Source organism: Phaenicophaeus curvirostris, chromosome 1 (assembly GCF_032191515.1).
Source record: "Phaenicophaeus curvirostris isolate KB17595 chromosome 1, BPBGC_Pcur_1.0, whole genome shotgun sequence".
Classification (NCBI taxonomy): domain Eukaryota; kingdom Metazoa; phylum Chordata; class Aves; order Cuculiformes; family Cuculidae; genus Phaenicophaeus; species Phaenicophaeus curvirostris.
The window spans coordinates 200,225,532-200,247,931 of record NC_091392.1 but is presented as its reverse complement, the minus strand read 5'-3'; the positions used below and the strand labels follow the sequence as shown (position 1 = coordinate 200,247,931).

The 22,400-nt window shown below is 40.8% G+C and overlaps 1 protein-coding gene across 1 annotated transcript in view; it reads right to left on the bottom strand.

Moving 5' to 3' along the window:
* ARHGAP42 (Rho GTPase activating protein 42) overlaps positions 1-22,107 on the bottom strand; it is a 166,416-nt gene extending 144,309 nt beyond the window's left edge. Inside the window, exon 1 of the mRNA XM_069883489.1 lies at positions 21,843-22,107. Coding sequence (XP_069739590.1) covers positions 21,843-21,996 — 154 coding nt within the window. The 5' untranslated portion in view covers positions 21,997-22,107. The remainder of the gene's footprint in view (positions 1-21,842) is intronic.
* Positions 22,108-22,400: the final 293 nt, after the last annotated feature.

Genomic DNA, 22,400 nt, shown 5'->3' with positions numbered 1-22,400 from the left:
TATTATTTTTAATTATTTTTAATTTAAAATTACAGTATCCAAAAAGCAGATGGTTTTATAGGTATCTTTGTGTCTAACGTGCAGGACGATCTATAGAATGACTCCTTTGGAGAAACTGTTTTGTTAACTGCTTCTGAATTGAGGACCCCCAATAAACACATTGTCAAGAGAGACCATAATGACTCCAAACTGACTGTTGCAATAGCATGTCTATTGAGGACTGTGATTCTCTGGCTCCCTAAACATAATGTATCACAACATCTCTTAACAAGCCAATTTTTCACAAAGAAGGGTTTGCTAAATCCTTTTACAACCACCTTTCAATAGAAAACAATACTCATAGTATCCACTCTGCACAGACAAGAACCCAGAACACTGAGATAATCAGAGCTACCTCAAGGCAAGCCGGTCACGCTCATCACTTAGCAGCCAAAGAGCTAATAAGTTTAACTTTGATATCATACCCTCAAGCTAAACATATAAATTAATCTTGTGTGTTCTGCTGTCAATTTTCATAATGGCTGGACGAGAAAATAAGAAAAGATCACTGTGGAATATTAATTATAAATTGGGTAAGGACTGTGCTCATCACTAGTGTGGGAAGCAGTAACCATAAATAATATGGATGAAAGAACTAATATGAAGACAGACATAAATAACCTCATTGAGCATTATCTTCCTATTGCCTTTGGAGGCCACCAAGGTATATATACAGTTCCTAAGAAAAAGAGCATCAATTAAGTCAAACAAACTTTGACTGAAAGTGCCAGTTTCTCAGCACAACACTCAGGTTCCATTTTTCTTTTTTCTTTCCTCCTCCTATTTCTAACATGAAAGCTTCTCACCCCTCAAAGAAAAACAAAATCCAATAATAACCCTCCAAGTTTCTGTCCTTAACAGCAAAATTTAGTAAAAGTTTTCAGCTTAAAATGAATTCTTGAACTGAATTTTGCAGTGGCTAAGGTAATATGCAACTGCTAACTTTACTAGCTGGTATATAGCTTTCCAAAATACACCTAACCAAACGATTTTAAAATTCCTGGGTTTGTGCTAGTGAACAAAAAAAAGCAGAACATGTTTCTGGGTATGAATATTACTCAGATCCTCGTTTTCATTGTCTCCCCATAGATAAGCAAAACAGAAGGTGTTGAAACAATTTTGGCTTAAGTCTTATAGGTTGAAGCTCTGATAACTTTCCAGCCTACGTGTAAAATTGTTATTGCAAGAAATATCAAATAAGAGTACATTTACTGCAATAAGACAGAAAGTAAAGTTACCTGAATATTTCCTTATCACTGCCATCTGCACGACTGCAGAGGTGCCTAGTAGAACTCTTCCAGATAAAACTTACCACTGACACAAGTTATTTTAAAATTAAATGCAGAAGGCTATGCAATACAGACATTATTCATGGTAACATAAGATAACTTAAAAAAATGAAGATACTTTTATTTTCAATAAGAACTGTACAGCAACGGAATGACAGACATAGCATTAACCAGAAATGCATAGAATGAAGATTGCGTAAAAGAAAGACTGTTGTAACACACTCACAGATACTACAGACACAGTACATAGTCTGCATTAGAGAGTGATAAATAAAAATCTATTACCTGACATTTAAAAAACAGCATTTGTTCATTTAATCAAGAATTACAAGAATCTCTATGCACAAGAGGCAGAACAATATTTATAATATAATTTTGTATATATGTTGAAATTTAACTTTGATAAATACTTCCATCTTTTTCACAGTGTCTTCACAATGTTCTAGGATCCCCCTTCTTGCTATGGAATTTTACATTTTAAAGGATAAATGCAATAGCAGAGTTATTAAGTCTCCAATTGTACAAGATTCTGACATCTTAAAAAAAATTCCTAGTGGTACACCTAAAAGTCACAACATGGAAATAGTTTACCAGGTAACATTCATCATCTTCTCCTGGCTGTTCATTCCCAAGGGCATAGAGAAAGATTGGCATATTTTTTAAGTATGGATTTACCAAACCAAATTTTTCCCTGCAAGGCTTAATTTATATAATTCTTCTTCAGGAATGTATCTTCAAAAGGAGAACAAGTGCTGAGAATGAATTCTGAAGCGAAAAGAGAAAAAGAAATCTAACCTTTTTCTGAAAGCACAGAAGAAATAAGGATCTTTTCTAAGAGCATGCATTGCTCTGTCATGATTAGTATTTCTTTAACTGTGAGGGTTTGGGCAGCCTCTAGTATCCAAGACAGCTTTTGCCTGTCTCTTGTTTCTGGCATCCTGAAGAGTGAACCCAGTTGACATTTTCTGGTTATTTTTAAAAGCCCCAAAGACTTTCCTTTCTTCTTCAGCCCCTCCCACACCACTATTTCAAATATTTCTCCATTTTCAAATGCTAGCACTAACACTGACTTTCTCTCTGCCACTTTCAGGAAACATTACATTAGTCCAAAATGTCTCCATCATACAAAGGGAAGAAAATTTGTCATCTTACTTCGCAAAATTCTACCTGCTTGAACAAAGATTACTCACAGTAACCATTTTTATTGCCTTCATCTGAATACAGAATTTAGAGAGTAGACTTCCCCTTCAGTGGCATTCAGTCTAACAAAAAAATTAATCAGAACTGTGGATTGTAAACAAGAAGATCCCTTAGATGATAGAGACTAGTAACTCCAAAATCCCTTCTCCCTTCATGTTATCCTTTCAAATATTTGCAGATAGCTACCAAGAAGCTCTCAAATTTGATTAAGCTACTGAGGGAAGAGGGGGGATTAAAAAAAAGGGAAAAAAATATTTTTTAAGGGTGGTGTAATGGAGGAAAAAGAGAAAGTATTCAAAAACCAAGGGCCTTGAACCAGTTTTTAGGGTTATTTGTTTCAATATAGGAAATAATAAACAATGGCAAGAGGAAGATTGCTGCCTAGACCTCTGACACCTCACGTTCAGCAGAAGAGATGGCTGACAACATCTCCAGAAAGATCCCACACAACTTCATCAAAAATACTTCATACACTAGGTTGGTATTGTCAGGAAGGGTTTCTACTCACAAAATGAAAAAAAAAACAAAACCAAAAACCAACCCATATTATCAGAACCAGTCAAATTAGTAAGACATTAATGAAAACTATTTTCTGACATGGACATAAGTCACCTGGATGGGGAGAAACAAACAAAACAGAAAACAAACAATCCACCAAGAGAAATGAATACCACAGGGTGCTCACACAAACAGCTTTTTAAGTACAGAGATACCTATTTCTGAAATTGATTTCTGAAATTCAGTAAGAATTCAAGATATTTTAGCCCCTTCTTCTCCATATTCCTGAAAATTTCATTACCGACCTATACATTTCTAGTATATTTTACAATCAAAGGCAGGGCAGCAGAGCTATAGGGAAGGCTGCAGAAAAGTCTTCTCTTAAAGATTCAGTTCTGCTAAGTAATGAACACAAACTGCATATTGCAGCTAAGTGAGAGTATTCATCTTGAAAGAAACACAAGAGGATGTAGGCTCTGAGCCAGCAAAATATTCAAGGATCTGGAATCTCACAGGATAGACCTACTAAACTGGTTTCCCCATAATACTTAATTGCTGTTTAAATTACTCAACATCTGCATATATACAATAAAAGACAGGGCATAAAAATTACTGTCTATACAGACAAATATGGACAGAAGTTAAATCCCCCAAAATCACAGGCTTTATTTTACTGTACGACAACGAAGAAAGCAAGAACTGGGCATTCAACTGGTCTAATTTTTATATCTGTCAGGAATCCAGATGTGGGATTTGAAATGCAGAACATCCAACTTCCATAGTCCCCATCCCTGTTCACTGCACTCAGCCCCTCCCACATAACCCAAAATGGGGGGAAGAAAATAAATTTTAAAAAAATTAAAAAATGAAATTTGAATTACTTAATATGCTTAAAATTTAAAAATCCAACCCAAACAAAACCAAAACAAGCCACTAACAGATCATCCCCCCAACACAGTGTTCACTGTAAGAATAACACTGTTGTCTTGTATTCCATTCCATTTGTACGAATACATCTTAACTAAAGTGCTATTTTAATTTACAAAGGGACAAGAGAAGTGTCTGTCAAAATACCATGAAATTCCTTTGGGTACATCAAACACTCAAGAAAACAGTGCAAGATTGATGCTCAACCCAGCAACACAGTATTCAGTGCTTCATAATGACTCCTCAACACACGTGATAGCAGTAGGCATGCAAGTGAGTTTTTATTGTAAAATACTTTTAAAGTCTCAAGGCATACTGAAAATTATAGCTTCTCACAGAAGACAAATCAAAGAGGCTCTGAAGTGCCAATGACTACAGGAATTGTGACAGCATAATGCATATGTTACTGACAAATTATTTGGAAACTGTCAGAAAGCTCTTGGAAAAAAAGATGTCATTTGCCACATTATTTTTGTAAATTTAGGATGATTATCACTCCCAGGGAGATGTGGGTTATGTTGCATTAAAAGACAAGAATAAAAGAACCAAATAAACAAAAGAAAGAATTATATGATTGCTGTGCTGTGGCAAAGTAAACAAAATAAGAATACTGTATAAGAATATAAAAATCAGAAGTTCTTTAGTTTGTATCAAACCAAAGGAATTGAGTGGATCCTATGAATTTGTGGGTTAAATTTACTCATACTGGAAACCAATTTGCCTCTGAACAACTGCTAAACAAATGACTTAAACAAGGCCTTAATGTTTTCATCTTCAATCCTCCAATTTAAGGATAAACAAAAGGTGGTAAGATTTAGATTAACATCATCTCAGTTCCCTTCTCCACAGGAAAATGACTTGTGTGATATTGGCAAGGGTGCAGATGGCATCTTCAACATCCTAAACAACAAAAGCGAGAGCAATCTCAAAAATCCTGCATAAGTGTATCAGGAAATCTCTCGGCATACAAAGATTTGGCTATGTAAACAGGAAGTGCACTGCTGTGCCTACACCCCTCTTCATAAAATGAAATATTTTATTTGACCTTAGGCTCCCAAACGGCATGAAAAAGCAGCAGCTCTACACAGGCTCAGCAAAAAGCCAACCATACTGACTGTATCTGTGAGAAAATTTCATTAAGTCTGTTGCCAAGACTTACATTTACGCATACCAGGATTTGCCTGGAGATGCACTTCTGGAGTGCATGTGCCCAGGTGGCCAAGAAGGCCAATGGCATCTTGGCTTGTATAAGAAACGGCGTGACCAGCAGGTCCAGGGAGGTTATTCTCCCTCTGTACTCGGCACTGGTGAGACCGCTCCTCAAATCCTGTGTTCAGTTCTGGGCCCCTCACCACAAGAAGGATGTTGAGGCTCTGGAACGAGTCCAGAGAAGAGCAGCCAAGCTGGTGAAGGGGCTGGAGAACAGGCCTTATGAGGAGGGGCTGAGAGAGCTGGGGTTGTTTAGCCTGGAGAAGAGGAGGCTGAGGGGAGACCTCATTGCTCTCTACAACTACCTGAATGGAGGTTGTAGAGGGGAGGGTGCTGGCCTCTTCTCCCAAGTGACAGGGGACAGGACAAGAGGGAATGGCCTCAAGCTCCACCAGGGGAGGTTTAGGCTGGACATGAGGAAAAAATTCTTCACAGAAAGGGTCATTGGGCACTGGAACAGGCTGCCCAGGGAGGTGGTTGATTCACCTTCCCTGGAGGTGTTTAAGGGACGGGTGGACGAGGTGCTAAGGGGCATGGTTTAGTGTTTGATAGGAATGGTTGGACTTGATGATCCGGTGGGTCTCTTCCAACCTGGTTATTCTGTGATTCTGTGTCTTCAATAAGCCTACCTGTCTATTTTGCTATTAAACAAGCCATGGCTGTAGATGACAAAACAATGTATGTACAAGAACTATGAGAACTTTAAGATGTTTGAAGTACTTCAGACAATCTGTTTTCCCAGATTTCATGTTCCACATAAACATGTACATTCAAGTAAGGTAAACTTGAAGAGCTGAAGGTAGGTGAAACATTTCTTTCTATGGCAAGAAAGAACCAGTTCAATCAACAAGCCCAGCTGCCACTGAAGAGGAGTTTCAAGACTTAATACTTCAAACAGGTATAACTAAACAGGGAAAAAAAATCCTAATGGTGTAAGAGTTTCCAGCAATAAAAAGTCCATCATAGTCTTCAGGAAATATTCTACTAACTCTAGAGTTGCACATTCTCATCTTCATTTGCAAAGCTTCTGCCTACACTTGGATCTTCATATGCCTTGGTATGTAAGACAGGAACTTTCCATCAAGATTATGTTCTGCGATATAAACAGATATTTAACTTTCTCTTTGGATTAAACAATTGCAAAAATCCATATACTTCATGGTGTTTGTGGCTTCCAAGGAGCTTGAGAATTTTTATATGCTCTTCATATGTTCTCTGACCCTTCCTATTTTTTCAGCATTCTCCTGAAGACAAGCAGCAGGACCAGACTCCCCATAAATGCAACAAATAGAGCCAATATCCATAAACCCCTTTAACTTACGCTTTCAGAGATCATATATTTCTAGCATCTGTCATTCTGCAAGCCCACGTTCAGCCTATTAAATGCACACATCTTCCTCGTCCATCAATCAACTGCATTTCACAGGTTAACTGGCCTGTAGGCATGCCACCTTTGCTTTCTTGACTTGTTCCCAAACAGATTATGCAAGGACAACAAAGAATGCTGTGGATCTCACAATTTTACTTCCAACTGTCAAAAAAGAACAGCAAGTTTTCCAACACAGAAGTCTCACCATGCTTTTTAAAAACAAGAAGTAGCAGCAAGGGATTTCCCTCTAAAAACAAGAGCAAAGCACTGGCAGTTGTTAAACAGAAACTGTGTTGAGAAGCTGAAGGGCATTCCTTGCTACTTCAGTTGTACTGAATTATATCAACAAATTTATGAAATTAAGGTAACGTATCATAGAATCATAGAATAACCAGGTTGGAAGAGACCCACTGGATCATCGAGTCCAACCATTCCTATCAAACACTAAACCATTCTCCTTAGCACCTCATCCACCCGTGCCTTAAACACCTCCAGGGAAGGTGAATCAACCACCTCCCTGGGCAGCCTGTTCCAGTGCCCAATGACCCTTTCCATTAAATTTTTTTCCTAATGTTCAGCCTAAATCTCCCCTGGCGGAGCTTGAGGCCATTCCCTCTTGTCCTGTCCCCTGTCACTTGGGAGAAGAGGCCAGCACCCTCCTCTCTACAACCTCCTTCCAGGTAGTTGTAGAGAGCAATGAGGTATCTTATTCAACTTGCACAATACTCCCAGTTGGTAATTCCTAGACAGAGATTTAGGAGTCAAAAAAATATCTCTTCAGGCATTCAAGATGCTTATAGAAACGCATTATTTTCCCTTGTTTTACAAGCAAAAAGAACTGGGCGGGGGGGAGAGGAAGCAGTTCTCGCCATATTGCATTTCAGCAAAAGTATATGCACGTGGTTAATGAAAAATGAACATTCCCAAAGGTTATTTTAAACCCACATAATTTGTTGTGGCTTAAACTAAGTCCTGTTTAACCATAACTGTTACCAGTGGAAGGCAGCAATGCTACCAGGTCTGTTTTGAACTACTGGACCTCTGCTTGGTCTCTACTGTCTGGTTCCTCAAAGCACAACTCAGATGGAGAATTCAACTTAAGACAGCTGTGCAAGACCAACCCCTCAACTCTTGGGCACTGACTGACAACTGTTAATAAGCCTTTTATGTGAATAACACATATCACCAGACAAGATACACAAAAGTATCTCTGTGTACACAAAGCAAACTGAAACCTTTATGAGCCCACTGTGATTTTTATTAAGGAGCTATTAGATCATTGTTGTTTGTCTATGCTAAAACAGACTCTTTATAGATGTATGCAAGTTAGTGTAACTTATGAGAGAAGGTAAAATATTTGACAATATTTTATGAATGAAGTCATGCAGTTTTAAATATAGACACTAGTTTTAGCTGTAGCAGTCTGTCAAATGTTCTCATAATTTCTGCTTTTCCGCAGAATAAGGGGATTTTACCTCTCCTACAGTAAAGCTCAAGTCTTACTTATTTCCAGGTTTTCCCAAAGCTAAGTTCCATAGGTCACCAGTTTCCCTGTGTATGTGGGCTAACTAGTAATTCACAAGAGGGACAAGGATGGGTATGTCAGTTCTTTCTTCAAATACCGGTATACAGCTTGTTTTAATGGTAGTGCTAGACAGAAAAGGTTCAAGAAGGGAACAACTGTTCCAACAGATTTGGAGCAATCTTTTTCAAAGCAGCAAGTTCCTCCTACATGCTTTCTGCAACTTAAGTCATTTTAGCCTTAGAGGGAAAATAACCACCCCTCTGCAATATTCGTGGACTTAAAATAACAGTTTATACAAATACTACATCTCAAAGAATCTGAGTTCTTGAGCTCCTCTCTCTAACTCTCCTTATCATTTGTAAACAAAAGGTTAAACTCAAATAAGGTAGGACAGAAAAGGGTGAGAAGATGCACGGAATGACTGCAACATCCATTCCCCATCCCTGCACTACTCAGGGGGAGGAGGTAGAAGAGTTAATAGTAGAGTTGAAGGGAGGGGAGGGAGGAAGGTGTTTTGTAGTTGTGTTTTTAATTTTCATCATTCTACTGTGTTATTAATTGGCAATAAACTAATTTCCACAAGTCTAGTCTGTTTTGCCTGTGACTGTAATGGATGCAGGGTTGCCCCTTCTTTATCTCAACTCATCAGCTGTTCTTATTTTCTCCCTTGTCCTGCTGAGGAGAGGCAGTGAGAGAGCAGCTGGGTGGGCACCTGGTGGCCAGCCAAGTCAACCTACCACAAGAGCACAGCTCAGAAGTCTCACCCCTTTAATTCCCAAGAAGACAAAATAGATGTGATTTAGCTGCCACTAAAAACTTGTACACTATACTTCGTCTATAGTTTAATGTGCAATTAAGCTGTCACTGACATTGAACAATAATTTAATGTCCTGTCCCTATCTTTGCCCCTACCTACCAGCATCTACACTCACTTCCATTCCCAGATTCCCCTGTGCTCTGCCTGGATGAGCACTTCCACAGCTGCATTACAAACCAAATGAGGAAACTGGGACACATGGAAAATTATTCAGTAAAGATTAGCAGTTAGTTTAGCTCACTGATCCGGTATAGCACACAGCTGAGCAAATAGCAATGCTGATACCACTTACAGGACAGAAAGAGGTGGAAACACGGTCTGAAATTAGGAAAAAAAGGAAGAGGCAGGCTCTGGAGGTTTTTTGTTTGTTTGTTTGTTGGGCTGTAGAGCTGCCTTATACCTGCACAGCAAAATGCAGCTTCAGCTAGATGCTTTACAGTAACATCCATTGGTCAGAAGTTCTGGGAGAACTACCAGAGCTGTGCCACTCTTCACAGAAGAGGGCAGAGATGCAAGTGTTGGAATAGCAAATACAAGAATTCAAAATTATTGCACAATTAGTGTGACATCCAGTAGACAACACTTACCACCACAGCTCTGAAATGGGGGTGGGGGCAAGTTCACATTCCAATTCACCTGAAACACCATGAGCCTCCTGTCCTGCAGGGGTTTATCTGATAAGGTAATGGGCTAAACTGTGATAAGCTTCATGAATACATATCTTGACAAAAGCCTGTCTGACAAAATAACCTAAGTAATCGCATGCTCATTCAGTTTACCATCAAACAGAAGAATAAGAGAATAGGAGTTCCATACTTCAGAAAGCGAGATCTCAGTAATTAAGGGAACTTGAATTTAGATGCGACTGTATACAGAGAAACTGCAAAGGTAAAACGTCACTTACCTGGAATTTACATGTTAGTTGCAAGAAGAACTGCATAAAATACAAGGAAACCAGAGATAACTGAAGAAATGATACAGAGATGCAAGCAGAGGATCTTGGACCGGGCAGATGGTGACCAGAGGTGTAATCAGTATTCAACTAAACCTGCATATTGATGTATTTTAACAAGTTAAGAAAACCAGATCTGTACCAGAAACTAGTGGAACTCCAACAATACAAGAGCTAAGTCATCTACCATGTGGTGCTGTGGCACTCCTGGGGCTGTAGGCAAAGCCTATGCCCTCTCACCACACACTGAGTAGTTTCAGAGACACTAATACTTAGACTCTAACTATCATTCTGTGTAGTCAAAGACAAACCAGAGTGGAATTTCAAAAATAAGAAGCAACAGCTTTTAAACTATAAAAGCCAAAAGGGAACACAGAGCAAATAAGGCCAATGACCAGTAAAGAGGACATGGAAACAGACACAGCCTAAAGATTAAAGTATGACCCAAACTAAAATTAATATTCAACCTCAATTTTCAACAACGCTACCAGTGTGAAAATAAGAGAAATTCATATGAATCAGTGCATTAAAAATGCAAAATTATCACACTATTACACAAAGAAGGAAAAGAAAGAACTCCATAAACTCAAACAATAGTTAGGTCAGACAATTTGACACTAAAACTCAAACACATGAAAACACAAGACTTGGTACCCAAGATTTTTTAATTGATCAAGTCAAGGAGTCAGCTTTCATAATATAGCAAATATATACCTATATTTAAGAAAAAAAAGATAATCACCCAACAAAAATGCTCCATTAGGTTGAACTTAAAATGAAGGCGTTATTTAGAACATTGTCTGAAAGAAAGAACAATTAGAAGTTTACAAATTCATAGAAAATAAGGTAAAAGGCAACACAGATTTATCAAAGGTAAACTGCATCAGAGCGGTGGATCTCTCTCTCTTACACAAGGTGAAAGATTTATTTATTTTAATAAGAAAAACAAACCCACGATAGATCTAATCAACTGGTGACCAGAAGAGCACACAATACTGAGCTAGAATGGCAGTTTAATAATTACAGTAGCAAAGATAAGAATTTATACAGAAGCTATACAGATAAGAAGCAATTAGGAAAAGGCTTTGGTTTGAACACCCAAAAAGAGGAATGATGCTGTTTGATATTATTCAAGTTCTGATGTTGAGACCAATCTGATATAACATTTCCACCCTGACTTTGGGAAAGCTTGGCTGCTACCACAGAGCAAGGAGACATCACTGACAATGAACACTCAACTCTGATCTATGAAAAGGATGGAAAGATAGGGAAATGGAAAAGGGGTGAAGAGATAGAAATAGGTGTTTCAGGTATCCTCGCCTGCAGGAAGCCAAAGGAAGAAACACAGATTTTCCTAAAGCACAAAAAGCAAAAAAATAATTAAAATAACAGGCTTATTTGTCCTTCTAATTCTACAGGATTAAATCACAGAATTCCAGATTGGAATGGGCCTCGAGGATCATCTGGTCCAATCTTTCTTAGCAAAAATCACAAACTGATTTTTACTGTTTCCTGTTTTAATTTTCATTAGGTATATTTGACTTAAAGGCTCTTTACAGAAGAAAAACCATAGAATCACAGAATCACCAGGCTGGAAAAGACCTCTTGGATCACCAAGTCCAACCATTCCTATCTGCCCCTTAACCATGTCCCTAAGCACCTCGTCAACCTGTCTTTTAAATACCTCCAGGGATGGTGACTCAACCACCTCCCTGGGCAGCCTGTTCCAGTGCCCAATGACCCCTTCCATGAAGTTTATTTTTCTAATTTCCAGTCTGAACCTCCCATGGTGCAGCTATAGGCCATTGCCCTTTGTCTTGTCCCCTGTCACCTGGGAGAAGAGGCCAGCACCCTCCTCTCTACAACCTCCTTTCAGGTAGTTGTAGAGAGCAATGAGGTCTCCCCTCAGCCTTCTCTTCTCTAGATTAAAAAGCCCCAGCTCTCTCAGCCGCTCCTTGTAAGACTTGTTCTCCAGCCCCTTCACCAGCTTTGTTGCTTTTCTCTGGAAACACTTCTCTGTGGTGCCTATGGTGATACCTACTTTCATTTACGTAATATCCTTCAGTGAACAAGAGTGCCTTTGGCAACAGACCTGCACAGATGACATGCAAACCTCTCTTCTTCAAGCACTCTGCAAAATATGTAACATCACTAGCAGAACCAACTCTATAACCTAAGTACTGCAGCACCTCATATCCTGCTTTGCACATTAAGCTAAAAGAAGATAAGACTTCTGAAGACACATAGAATTTCCATAGTATTTTCCCATGCCTAAGCGAAATGCCAGCAAAACAACAATATGTTGTTTAAGCTTTTGGTGCCCCGTGGAATACGAGTTTGCATAATTCAGCACAGAGAAGCAATTTAAGATGGTAACTTCCAACTAGTCTAAAAAACTACACAGTAGTGTAGCCCAGCATTCATAACGTGCTGTGAAATATATTATTTTTCTAACGAAAGTTATTTGCACTTCACAGGATGCCATTGGGAGTTTAGATTACTGCCCAACAGTACTTCAATCTCAAATTAATATGGAAGAAGGTCAAGCTATTTTTCTTCAGTTTATTATTTATTTTATTGTTACTGCTTGTAAGATCCTGAGACTTTTTCACCTTTTATCATACACTTGAGGAATCTGTAACACCATAAAGTCAAAAGACCATAAATATTGATTTCACTTAATGATTGTTCTTATAGAATACAATGCGCAAATATCAAACCTGTGAACATTATTATGCTCCTTTTGTTTCTACTCCTTTTAATTCTAATCTCCTGAAGAATTAAAAGCAAATGCATAAAGGCACAGAAAAGAGCTGCCAAAATGACCAAGAAACCAGAGAAGCTCTTTGGGGAGAGGAGGAGAACAGCTTGTTCACAGCCTAGCAAAAGGATGTGATAATTCCCCAAGCAAATCCAAATAAAAAACAGTGCAGAAATGTTGAGCGAAAGGAAAATGACCATAAACAAGTTTGAGTTTCCAGATGAAATTTATTTTCAATAAGTTACTCAACTCTCAGAGTAACAAAGTTCTACAGTGACCTAGCAGAAATAGTAAGGATGAAAACTGTTTTTCAAATAGAGTTTGACAAGTAGGGATTACATGATGTAACACTAGCAAGAGACTGGATTTAACAAAGGAAATCCACAATACCCAATTCTTATATATTCCAAATTTATTTATAATTACAATTTTGAGACTATACGGAAAAAAAAGCAGAACGACAAAGACTTAGCACTACTTTACATATCATTCAGTAGAAAGAAGGACTGTATTATCCTCTGCATTTTACACAGAGGATGAAGACAAAGTTCTTTAGTATTACAGGAAACTGCAAATTGCCATAGCACTGCTGCCCACAAAAACCCAAGAGATCTGTACAAGTTCAGTGACCACAGCATCATATTTTCCATTGTAGTAAAGACAATATTCATGAAGCAGCTGGTCTCTTATTAATAGAAATCATTTATCTTATTCATTGCAAATGAAGCATGTGGTAGACAAAAAGCCAGCTGGCCCATTAAGAAACAGTTTCAACTTGACCTTTTCAGAAATTAGTTTAAAAGTTTAAAAATCCTAATTTTAAAAATTGCACAATATTTTCTTTAAGTAGAGACATCATTTCATGCAGCATTTAAAACTCAACCCACTCCTTTGGTAACCCCAATTAAAAAATTTCCCTAATTTCCTGAAGCACCTGCTTCAGTATTAAAGCACAAGAACACCCATGCTGAGTCATTCAAGGACTTGATTAACACAGTCATCATTACTGACAGTATGGGAATTCACTTGCAGGGATTCTGGGTTCAAAATGAAACATAATCAACTGGACCGAAAATACTGTGCTCTATAATAGTTCACTCCATACTGGTATTTGTTTTCTCCCTATATATTTGGCTAAAGATCATAGAATGGTCTGGGTTGGGAGGGGCCATGAAGGTGATATACTCCAAACCCCCTGCAGTGAGCAGGGACATCTCCAACTCAATCAGGTTGCTTACAGCCCCATCCAACCTGACCCTGAATGTTTCCAGGGATGGGCATCCACCACCTCTCTGGGCAAACTGTGCCAGCGTTTCACCAAACTCAGTGCAAAAAAATTCCTCCTAATATCTAGTCTAAATCTCTCCTCCTTTAGTTTAAAAATATTACCCCTTGTCCTAGTGCTACAGGTCCTGTTAAAACATTTTTCCCCACCTTTCTTATAAGACCCTTTAAGTATCGAAGGGCCACAAAAGGTGTCCTCAGAGTCTTCTTTTCTCCAAGGTGAACAACCCCAAAGATAACATAATACAGACTGCAGCTGCTTTAAACACAAGAGGAAACAATTAAGCTCCTTCTCTGGCCAAAATTCAGCTTATTGTCAGTATCTGTGCATGAAAGGCCGGACACTGATGGAATGGTTTTTGAAAATTATATCCATAAACATCCACAGATAACTTAGCAGCAGAAATTGAGCAGACAGTACAAATGTCTATCAGAGGTAATAAAACGGAAGGGAGCACATGACTTCAAAACTTAAGTGCCAATTGCAAAGTTTCAACTTCCTTGCAGTAGGAAACTTTCTTTCAGCTGGCAGAGGAATCAGTATTCAAACACTGAGAAATGTAACCTCTTATACTCCCCGCCTCTCACTCAACCCTAACATGAAAGGCAACTTCTACATTCTTGTATTTTATGACTAAAACAACTAAGAGCAATCAATTTTCAAAGACAATGTGAGATAGTTCTGAAACTCTCAACAGTAAGTTATACTTCCATAATTCCACGTCCACCATCAGAGTATCACATAGGGAATACGAAGAATCAGTTGTTTTACTTAGAATCTGAATTAATAAAAGAGAATGATTGCTACCAAACTTCAACAGTTATTATTCAATGAACTCAGACCCACTCCAGTTAGAATCTGGAAAAGACATTGTAAAGTTCCCTGTGTGTACACACCCAGGAGTTAGAGGAGCAGATCAAAACACCTGTGATCCATGAGGAGGTGGTTAGAGCCTTGCTTGCCCAGCTAGACACCCACAAGTCTATGGGGATGGATGGAATCCACCCAAGAGAATTGAAGGAGCTGGTGGATGTGCTTGCCCTTTCCATCATCTTCCAGCAGTCCTGGAAGACTGGGGAAGTTCCACTGGACTGGAGGCTGGCTGATGTTGTGCCCATCTACAAGAAGGGTCACAGGGAGGACCCAGGAAACTACAAGCCTGTAAGTCTGACCTCAGTGCCAGGAAAAGTCATGGAGCAAGTGATCTTGAGTGCTATCATGAAGCACATGCAAGAGAACCGGGTGATCAGGCCCAGTCAACACGGGTTCACAAAAGGCAGGTCTTGCCAAACTGACCTGATTGCCTTCTATGACAAAGAGACTCGGCTGCTGGATGAGGGAAAGGCTGTGGATGTGGTCTTCCTGGACTTCAGTAAAGCCTTTGACGCAGTTTCTCGCAGCATTCTGCTTCAGAAACTGTCAGCCTCTGGCCTGGATAGGCGCACACTCTCCTGGGGGGAAAACTGGTTGGATGGCCGGGCCCAGAGAGTGGTGGTAAATGGTGTGAAATCCAGCTGGAGGCCAGTGACAAGTGGGGTTCCCCAGGGCTCAGTGCTGGGTCCAGCCCTGTTCAATGTCTTTATCATTGTCGGTTGGTTGACAACCGACTGAATTTTGGTTGACAACCGACTGAATTTGGTTGACAACCGACTGAATATGAGCCAGCAGTGTGCCCAGGTGGCCAAGAAGGCCAATGGCATCTTGGCTTGGATCAGAAACGGCGTGACCAGCAGGTCCAGGGAGGTTATCCTCCCTCTGTACTCGGCACTGGTGAGACCGCTCCTCGAATCCTGTGTTCAGTTCTGGGCCCCTCACCACAAGAAGGATGTTGAGGCTCTGGAGAGAGTCCAGAGAAGAGCAACCAAGCTGGTGAGGGGGCTGGAGAACAGGCCTTATGAGGAGCAGCTGAGAGAGCTGGGGTTGTTTAGCCCGGAGAAGAGGAGGCTGAGGGGAGACCTCATTGCTCTCTACAACTACCTGAAAGGACGTTGTAGAGAGGAGGGTGCTGGCCTCTTCTCCCAAGTGACAGGGGACAGGACAAGAGGGAATGGCCTCAAGCTCCGCCAGGGGAGGTTTAGGCTAGACGTTAGGAAAAAATTCTTTACAGAAAGGGTCATTGGGCACTGGAACAGGCTGCCCAGGGAGGTGGTTGAGTCACCCTCCCTGGAGGTGTTTAAGGCACTGGTGGATGAGGTGCTGAGGGATATGGTTTAGTGTTTGATGGGAACGGTTGGACTCGATGATCCGGTGGGTCTCTTCCAACCTGGTTGTTCTGTGATTCTGTGATCACTGACCTGGATGAGGGCATCGAGTGCACCCTTAGCAAGTTTGCAGATGACACTAAGCTGAGTGGAAGTGTCGATCTGCTGGAGGGTAGGGAGGCTCTGCAAAGGGATCTGGACAGGCTGGACCGCTGGGCTGAGTCCAATGGCATGAGGTTTAACAAAGCCAAATGCTGGGTCCTGCACTTGGGGCACAACAACCCTATGCAGTGCTACAGACTAGGAGAAGTCTGTCTAGAAAGCTGCCCAGAGGAGAGGGACCTGGGGGTGTTGGTTGACAGCGACTGAACATGAGCCAGCAGTGTGCCCAGGTGGCCAAGAAGGCCAATGGCATCTTGGCTTGGATCAGAAACGGCGTGACCAGCAGGTCCAGGGAGGTTATTCTCCCTCTGTACTCGGCACTGGTGAGACCGCTTCTCGAATACTGTGTTCAGTTCTGGGCCCCTCACCACAAGAAGGATGTTGAGGCTCTGGAGCGAGTCCAGAGAAGAGCAACAAAGCTGGTGAGGGGGCTGGAGAACAGGCCTTATGAGGAATGGCTGAGAGAGCTGGGGTTGTTTAGCCTGGAGAAGAGGAGGCTGAGAAGAGAAGCCTAGAGAAGAGAAGGCTCATTGCTCTCTAGAACTACCTGAAAGGAGGTTGTAGAGAGGAGGGAGCTGGGCTCTTCTCCCAAGCGACAGAGGACAGGACAAGAGGGAATGGCCTCAAGCTCCGCCAGGGGAGGTTCAGGCTTGACATCAGGAAAAGTTTTTCAAAGAAAGGGTCACTGGGCACTGGAACAGGCTGCCGAGGGAGGTGATTGAGTCACCTTCCCTGGAGAAGTTTCAAAGACGGGTAGATGAGGTGCTGAGGGACATGGTTTAGTGATCGAGAGGAATGGTTGGACTCGATCCTGTGGGCCTTTTCCAACCTGGTGATTCTGTGTAAAGATATAATCTCATGAAAATATATAAAGCCAGGATATCTGGGAAAATGCATCTCTCTGGAAAGATAAAAAGGGGGGCGGAAGTGATGTTAAATGAAATAAGAATCCCAAGAGACATAACAAGATCACAGGCTCTTCTGCTGTAATTTTGTCTGTATTTGTTTTCCAGCCAGCTAATCCCCCAAATTTCCATAGATATAGCCAGGTTCATCACTGTATTTTTATAATTAGGTTTACGAGAGTAGAAAATCATCCTTAAAAACTCTATGTCTGTACAGTTTCAAGATAGTCTTTTCTGTGTGGAATTTCTATAAAACCCTGGTAAAAAAAAATACCCACTCAGTCCTGCCTCCCCCCCAAAAGATGGTATCTCCATCTTGTGCCTATCTCTCTGTTTCTCAATGTGTTAAGTAGTAAAATAAAAATAGTTATGATTGCTACTAAATTACAAATCCCTAAAGATAATCTCTTAAATCTTATTTTTATTACACCACAGTTCTCCATTAGTTTGCATCATATTAAAACATTTTAGAATGTATAGCAAGCATTACTTAAACCAGTTGAAAATCCACTGAACTTTGAACCATTTAAACCAAAACTTATGCAGTTCTCATGAATACATGAACTTGTTGCTAAAATAGGACTTAAGATTGAGAGAGAAGGTCTCAAAAATCAAAGACAAAGCTGCAGAGCAGTAAGCCATGAGATGACGTGTATAAGATACATGTTTAATGCAGTATTAATTAGATTTGGCAGAACAGTAGGTCTGTTATGGAAATTAAAAGCATACAAGTATTTGTATAAAGAAATTTCCTATATAATCTACACAACAATGCCCTGAGCTATATTGCTTTTTTAGAAGGCAACTACAAAGAAATGACAAAGTACACTACTGGTAAAAGGTACAGGAAAAATAAACTTGATATTTTAACTGAAAACAAGTTGGAATTAATAAGAATGAAAAATTTCAATTCTGTTTCAGGAGTGCAGCTACAACTGGACTTCACTATGTGAAGCATTATAGCATATAAACTTGAAATATGCCTCTGAAAGTTCTATTAAATTAGGTGCCTGAAAACATTATGAAATCAACAGCTACCTAATAATTAGGAAGGCCAGCTGTACCAGGGGATCACTTTTCTATATAAAAGGTGGGTTTTTTTCCCTAATTCATAACTTAAGAAGAAAGAAACCTTCCACCAGGTGCACCAAAGAAAACTATATGGTGCTACTTAATTGCGTCTACAAAGAGTTAAACCTCTGTTGAAAGACAACTTTTTAATGTAATTTGAACATGTTCTATATGCATAAACTAAGCCTTTCAAAAGATAGTAATGTGCTTAGTACCTCAGTTGGTTTGAAAAAGACAAAGTAGTCTCTCACTGTAAATAGTAATGGTAGGACAAGGCTGAAGGAGGCAGAATGGCCATACAAATGTAATGCTAACACCTACCTAAACAGGACCATATAATCCATGCTCTCCTAGGCTACTCCCAGATTCTCACATATTTAGAAAGAGAGAAGGAAACAAAACCAAAAAAACCCCAAAACCAAAAAAAAAAAAAAGCTAGCAAAAGGCTGCTGAGGAATTGATAGCAATCAATAATGGCATTATCAGCTCTCACTGCATTAACAGTCAACCGATGCTTCATGAAGTACATTATTAACAGCTCTACAATACAACTTTGGAAAGCAGCATTCCTCAGAATAAACACAGAACCACATTAAAATAAAGCCTGACTTTATTTTTTGACTGCTTGAACAATTAAAATGCTAAATGTTTGCATACTACATTAAACAAATTTGGTTTACCTTCAGTTTACGTGAAACCTTTTGTCAGGTATTTATAAATACTGGATACTTCTTAGATACTGGATTGCACACAAATTAATATTTTGTAAATTTTGTAATATAAAAGTTTAATTCTATCTGAAAAACAACACAAAAATACTACAGTTTCATATAATACCTTACATTTAGGCAACTACAAGAGATTATAATACTTTCTAACTACATTAAGTCAGTCTCATTGTCTCTTCTCTAAACATGATCAGGAAGAACATGTTCCAAAACTTGTTTCCACTGAAACTCTGCAGCACAGTCTGGATTTTTTCCCCAACAGAACTGATCTTCCAAAATGATACATAAGTGAAAAACCCTAGATCACCTAAAGAGATAAAACATGGTAAATAATGCCTGTTGTTCTCTGGGGCTTTTAGGTCATTAAATATTCAAAGACCAAATAATATGAGTTCACCACTTAAGTCACTTACTTAACTCCACAGTTTGATTAGGTTTTCAAAAGACAATTAAGAAAAAATAAAAATAATAATAAAAAAGCCTTGCACAAGTATTTTACACTCCACTGATTCTAAAGTTGAGTAGAAGTACCTAGTTTGCTTTACCAAGTCAAAAGTTCTCTACTCTAGGAAATATACAATAGCGCTACTTGCCATAACAGGCACACTGTCCTTGCAGCACCTACAGGGTACATGATTCTACACATAATAAAGCCAGGATTTCTATTTTGCTGAGAAAAATCCAGGCATTTCCCCAGTCGTCTTAAGACCAGAACTGAGGCAGTATTCTGTGGAAGGCAGGGTCACAAAACTAAGGCATCTGAAAAGAACAAAAGGAGAAATATTTCTTACTACAACAGATCTGATTTTATTTTCCTGAGGCTAAAAGACACTATATCACGTAGCATTTTAAAGTTGCGCATACAACACAATAAGCATTGTGTCAAACACAATAACGTTTCAACTGAAAGGTTTTTAAAAACAGGAGAACTTGGTAGTTAAGTAGTTAGTTAGTTACTTCTCCTTGAAGAGGAAGAGAATTGTTAAACATGTAGATAAACGGTCTAAATCTCCCAAGGACTCACAAGTATTCTTCACAAAAATAAAGGGATTACTCACTTCAGAATGAATGTCTAAATTGCTTCCCAAGAATGATATTCCTTCTACAGCAGTCTATCTGACAACTTAAGACAAAAGTTGTATTTGTTCATATGTGGTCTGGAACAACAAGCAATCAATTTCCAGTGCTATTCCAGGTCAAGAGAGCCTATATGGTATCCTAACCTGTCACTATTATTTGTGCACACAATCTCGTAGGACCAAGTTTGTAACATCATGTTTTTATTAAACTTACATTTTTACTACTTAAAACAAGCTCAAACTTCCTGTTTTAGGGAATGAGCTTTTTAGCAAAGAGAAAGACTTGTCATACAACTAAAAAACTTTTTTTCTCTGGAAAGAAAAATGTACAACTGAGATTTAGGCATATAAACATATATATATGTGTGTGTGTGTGTGTGTGTATAAATGTATACACACACACACTCACATTTTATATATATATACATATATATATATGCTATCATCTCAGATTTTGTGGGCATGGATACAAGAATTTTTTGATTTTAGTAAAGATTTGCATAAGATGCTAGATTTATATCCAGCTACTCATTAGAACACAGAAGCATCCAGAAATGCATGACTTCTATGAAAAAAAGTTTCAAAAAGATGGTAAATGCAATGCTGTAAATGAACTAAAGCCAGTGCATGAACAAGTACAATCAACATCCAATTCTACTGTTGGCCCAACAAAATCTCCACAATCTGACCTCCTACCCCACGTAAAGAGACAAACTTTGGGTTTAGACTCCAGGTTAGCAGCCAGTTAGGTTTTCTATGAGCTAGGGAGCTCAGAGTAACGCCTGTTCCCTGTCCACATAAAGAGCAATACTGCTACCCTCCACTCTATGAAATCCGCACGTTGTGTCAATGGGGCAGAGATTTTTAAGGATAAAAGTGATTCTTTTCCTTGAACATCTCACACTGCAGCACAAGCCGTAAGTTACTCCTCTGCTGTACTTGAAAAAAAGCTCTGGGCAACAGGTAAGAGAGCTCCAAAGCGACCTTAAACAAGAAGCGGGTGGCAGCCAAGCCCAGCAACGCTCCTGGCACTTCCTAGTTTTCACTGATCTAGTGGGAGCTGTCCCTGCCCACCGCAGGAGGGTTGGAACTAGCTGATCTTTAAGGTCCCTTCCAACCCAAACTCTTCTAGGATTCTAGGATTCACTTCAGGCTCTGCCAAGCCTGCGGGTGTTCTCACGCCTGGGAGGCTGTCAGTGCTCAACACACGGAGCTTCCGAAGGGCCCAACTCTTCATCTTGACCTCTGCTTCCATAATATTCCAAAATGCGTGAAGTTAAACTACTGCGGGGGGTGTGGGGGGCGGAAAACACAAACTCTTTTCATACAAATTCACTTCAGTGTCTTGCTTTGCTCACTTTTTACGGTCATCTCCATTATGAGAGAACCACGTCTGGGATGGAAGGGACCTTCATGACGATCCAGTTCCAACCCCCCTGCCACGGGCAGGGACACCTCCCATTCGACGTGCGCGCTCAGTTTATAGACTCACGGAATAGTTTGGGTCGGAAGGGACTTTAAAGATCATCCAGTTGCAAGCCCCCTGCCGTGGGCATAAAGACTTTAGCAGCCCCCGCCCGGAGCTCCCCGCCTCGCCTTCCAGCCCTATCCCGGAGCCGGGCTCTGACCCCATCACCCGGGGAACCCACCCAGCCCCAGCGCCAGGCCCGGAGAAGCGAGGGGAGCAGAGGCGGGGGGAGGAAAGAAAGTTTGGCAGGCGCTTTTCAGCGGCTGCCGGCAGGGGAGCCCGCGCCCGGCGCCCATTCGAACAAAAGAACATACCCCCCCCCCCCCCCACCTCCACTCCCCCCCGGCCCGCACTCACTCCGCAGGGCGCCGATCAGGAGGCTGCCGTCCTTAATCAGCTCCTTGATGAACTTGTTGGTCCTCTCCAGCTCGATCTCGTGACACTTGAGGCGCTCCCTGAAATCCGGGCTGTCCAAGTAGGAGTCGCTGAACTCCAGCGTGGGCAGCCCCATGGCAGCGGCGGCGGAGCGGCTGGAGCGGAGAAGCGAAGGCGCGGAGAGGCTCCCGCCGCGCTCCCAGCTACATGCTGCCCGCCGCGCTCCCCGCACCGCTTCCTCTCTCCCTGGCTCTAACTTCGCTCTGAACCTCCCCTGGCCCGGCCGGCGGAGCCCTCCTCCTCCTCCTCCTCCTCGCGGAGCTGCATGCTCACACGCCGGGGCTGCGGCAGCGCCCGCCCCCCGCTCGCCGCCCGCCCCGCGCTCTGCCCTCCAGCGGCGGGACCGGCCTCGCCTGCGGGGAGCGGGCTGCGGGCTTTCCGAGCCCGGGGCTCAGCGCACGGAGCTCCCGGAGCGCCCGACTCTTCGTCTGTATCTCTGCTTCCATAATGTCCCAAAATTTTTCACTGAAAGGGTCATTG